Source organism: Lathyrus oleraceus, chromosome 6, assembly GCF_024323335.1.
Source record: "Lathyrus oleraceus cultivar Zhongwan6 chromosome 6, CAAS_Psat_ZW6_1.0, whole genome shotgun sequence".
Lineage (NCBI taxonomy): Eukaryota > Viridiplantae > Streptophyta > Magnoliopsida > Fabales > Fabaceae > Lathyrus > Lathyrus oleraceus.
In genome coordinates this window covers 166,487,532-166,490,726 of record NC_066584.1, presented here as the reverse complement: position 1 = coordinate 166,490,726, position 3,195 = coordinate 166,487,532, and the positions used below count along the sequence as shown (strand labels likewise).

General features: G+C 32.0%; 1 protein-coding gene across 1 annotated transcript; it reads left to right on the top strand.

Moving 5' to 3' along the window:
• Positions 1–1,083: 1,083 nt before the first annotated feature.
• LOC127094575 (secreted RxLR effector protein 161-like) lies at positions 1,084–2,135 on the top strand. The gene is made up of 2 exons (XM_051033395.1): positions 1,084–1,313; positions 1,832–2,135. The coding sequence occupies exons 1-2, from the start codon at positions 1,084–1,086 to the stop codon at positions 2,133–2,135; spliced, it is 534 nt and encodes a 177-aa protein (XP_050889352.1).
• The last annotated feature ends 1,060 nt before the right edge of the window (positions 2,136–3,195 follow it).

The window sequence follows — 3,195 nt, the reverse complement described above, 5'->3', positions numbered from 1 at the left end:
AGCAGCAATATTGACGTCTTTCAGAACTTTTAATAACTGGCGCATAAGCGGATTTATAACACATAGTTCAGAAATTGATGATGTTACACATCATATATTAAGAATCAGAACTGTTTATTAAACCTACACAATAACAAACCATTAGGGTACCAAAATTGTTCTCACAAAAATACAATATTGTTATCATAAAAATTTAAAGTATAGATACATAACCAAATCTTGTTCTCACAAATTGTTCCTTTAGAGAAGTGGATTGGAGATGAGCAAAGTGTGAGCCATCTGAAAGTGTTTGGTTTGGTTTGTTACAAACATGTTCTAGATGCTAAGAGTAGGAAGTTGGATGACATAAGCAAAGTTATATTGTTTGTAGGATACCACAGTACAAATGCTTATAAGCTCTACTTTCATGTCACTAACAAGGTTGAATTCAGTAGAGATGTTATTGTGAAGGAATCAGAAGTGTAAGATTGGAGTAAATCTCAATCCAACTCTGGTGTAGTGCCAACTTCTGAAGAAACTTCAGAATCTGAAGGTTCTGAATATGAGTTAGAGTTAGAACATGATTCTGAAGGTGACTCTGAAGGTGAGTCTAACTCTGAAGACGAGTCTAACTCTGAAGATGAATCTGATTCTGATCCAGATTTTGATGGTGATTCAGACTCTAATGGAGATCCAGACTCTGAAGGTGGTGATGCCTTTGAAGGTGGTAATTTTGGGGTTCTAGCATCTGATACTGTTCTAGTGTCCTAAGAAGATTCTAAACAAGTTCAGAGGCAAAAAAGAATTAGAAACATTCTAAGAAGGTTTGCAGAGTTTGACATGCTGCAAGATACTGAAATGGACTCTGAGGGAGAAGTCATTCAGTGTTCCATGTTAGTAGACTCTGAACTAGTGAGTACTGAAAAGAGCGTTCAAGAAGAAAGTGTGGATTAAGGCCATGAAATAATAAGTTGAGGCTATAAAAAGAAATAAGACTTGGAAGTTACTGAGCTTCCAAAGGACAAGAAAGCCATTGGCAACAGATGGATTTTCAAGGTGAAACTGAAGCCAGATGGACCAACTGGAAAACACAAACCAAGGTTAATGGCAAAAGGTTTTATACAGAAACCTAGGTTGGACTACCTTCATGTGTTTGCTCCTGCAGCGAGACATGAGATAATCAAATTGGTGATTGCGATAATTGGTAACAGGAATTGGCCTCTAATGCATCTGGATGTGAAATATGCATTTTTGAACGGTCCATTACAAGAAAATGTATATGTGTCACAACCTCCTGGATTTGTGAAAAAGAATCAAGAAGAGATGGTGTACAGGTTACATAAAGCGTTGTATGGACTGAACCAAGCTCCTAGAGCTTAGAATCTGAAAATTGATTCATTAAGCTCCAAGGATTCAGAAAGTGTGAGATGCAGTATGACGTTTATGTTTAGCATACTTCTGAAAGCAATATGATTCAGGTATGTCTGTATGTTGATGACATATTGCTAACAGGAAGTTGTGAACACGAGATAGATAAGTTCAAGATGGTGCTAATGAATGAGTTTGAGATGATTGATCTAGGAAATATGACATATTTTTTAGGGATGGATATATTTTACTCTGACAATGGTATCATTTTGCATCATCTAAAGTATGAACTTGAACTTCTTATGATATTTGAGCTGCTGAATCGTAAGGCTGCCGTCACACCTTTAGAAATAAATCGCAAACTGGATTCTGATCCTTAGGGTGATGATGTAGATGCTACAACTTTCAAACAATTGGTTGGCTCTCTAAGGTATTTGTGCAATATCATACCTGATATTTGTTATGTAGTTGTAATGGTTTATAGGTTCAAAAGTAAACCAAAGTTGTCTCATTACCAAGTTGTAGTCAGGATTCTGAGGTATATTAAGGGGACTCAGAAGTATGAAGTTTTGTTCCCTTCTGGTGAAAAGGCTAATTCAGAACTGGTGTTTTACTCAGACTCTGATTGGTGTGGAAACAGAGTTAACAAAAGAAGTACTTCTGGATATTTTTTTAAGTATCTAGGAGGTCTTATTTATTGGTGTTCCAAGAAGAAATCAGTCGTTGCTTTGTCAATCTATGAAGCTGAATATATTACAGGTGTTGTGGCTACATGTCAAGCTGTTTGACTTCAGAATTAGTGCAGGATCTGAAGATAAAAGTAAGCAAGCCTCTGAAGTTGATGATCGATAACAAGAATGCAATCAATCTTGCTAATAACTCAGTGATGCATGGGAGAAGCAAGCATATTGATACTAAGTATCACTTTCTGAGAAGTCAGGTTCATAATGGAGTGCTAGAAGTTATGAAATGTATCATCCAGAAGCAGCTGACATATGTTCTGACAAAAGCAATCAAGATTGATCAATTTATCCATTTAAGGGACATAATTGATGTTGTTAGTTTTGATTAGCTGAATATGAATTAAGCGGTGATGTTAGAAATAATTCATATTCAGTAGTAGTAGTAATAGTATTAGTTTTTTTATAAGCTTAACTTATCGAGTGTAAGTTAGTATTCTGCCTACGTGGCATTATTGTTTGTATATATAAACAAGTGTAGTTGTCAAATATGTATACAACAGTGAATGTATTGAGTGTGTGCATTGTGTACAGTGGATGTACATAATCATTTGTTGTAACCATTTTATAAGAGTAGTGGAAGTTTGTTATTCTCTCACTTCTCTCTCTTATTCCATCTTCATCTTCTTCACCTCGGGCACCAACAATATATATATATATATATATATATATATATATATATATATATATATATATATATATATATATATATATATATATATATATATTTTATTTTCATGAATTTTATAAAATACTATTCATATTTGTCTTAAAATAATTTCTTAATTATAAAAATAAAAAGTATATTTTTTAATTATTTTTTACTTAGTTAAAAGAATTTTAGAATCTTTCAATTTTAAAATAATAAATGATATAGTAGTTCTTCATCATATATTTTTACGACAAAGAAAACTAGCATTTAAGTACTTTATTTGATTTAAAATTTAATTTAAAAATAAAAATTAAATAAATTAAAATATAATTAAAAAAGATATAAAATATATTATATTATAAGATAAAATAGAGATAGGTGCATAAAAAAGAGATAAAATTAAAATTAATGAAAAAAGAGATAAAGTTAAATTATTTTTAATGTATTCTAAAAATA

Bases quoted from the DNA above. Each gene is read 5' to 3' on its own strand.
- LOC127094575 (XM_051033395.1), top strand. From the start codon at position 1,084: ATGGCAAAAGGTTTTATACAGAAACCTAGGTTGGACTACCTTCATGTG. The intron at 1,314-1,831 runs GTTACATAAAGC...AATGGTTTATAG, and splicing joins CAAGAAGAGATGGTGTACAG to GTTCAAAAGTAAACCAAAGT.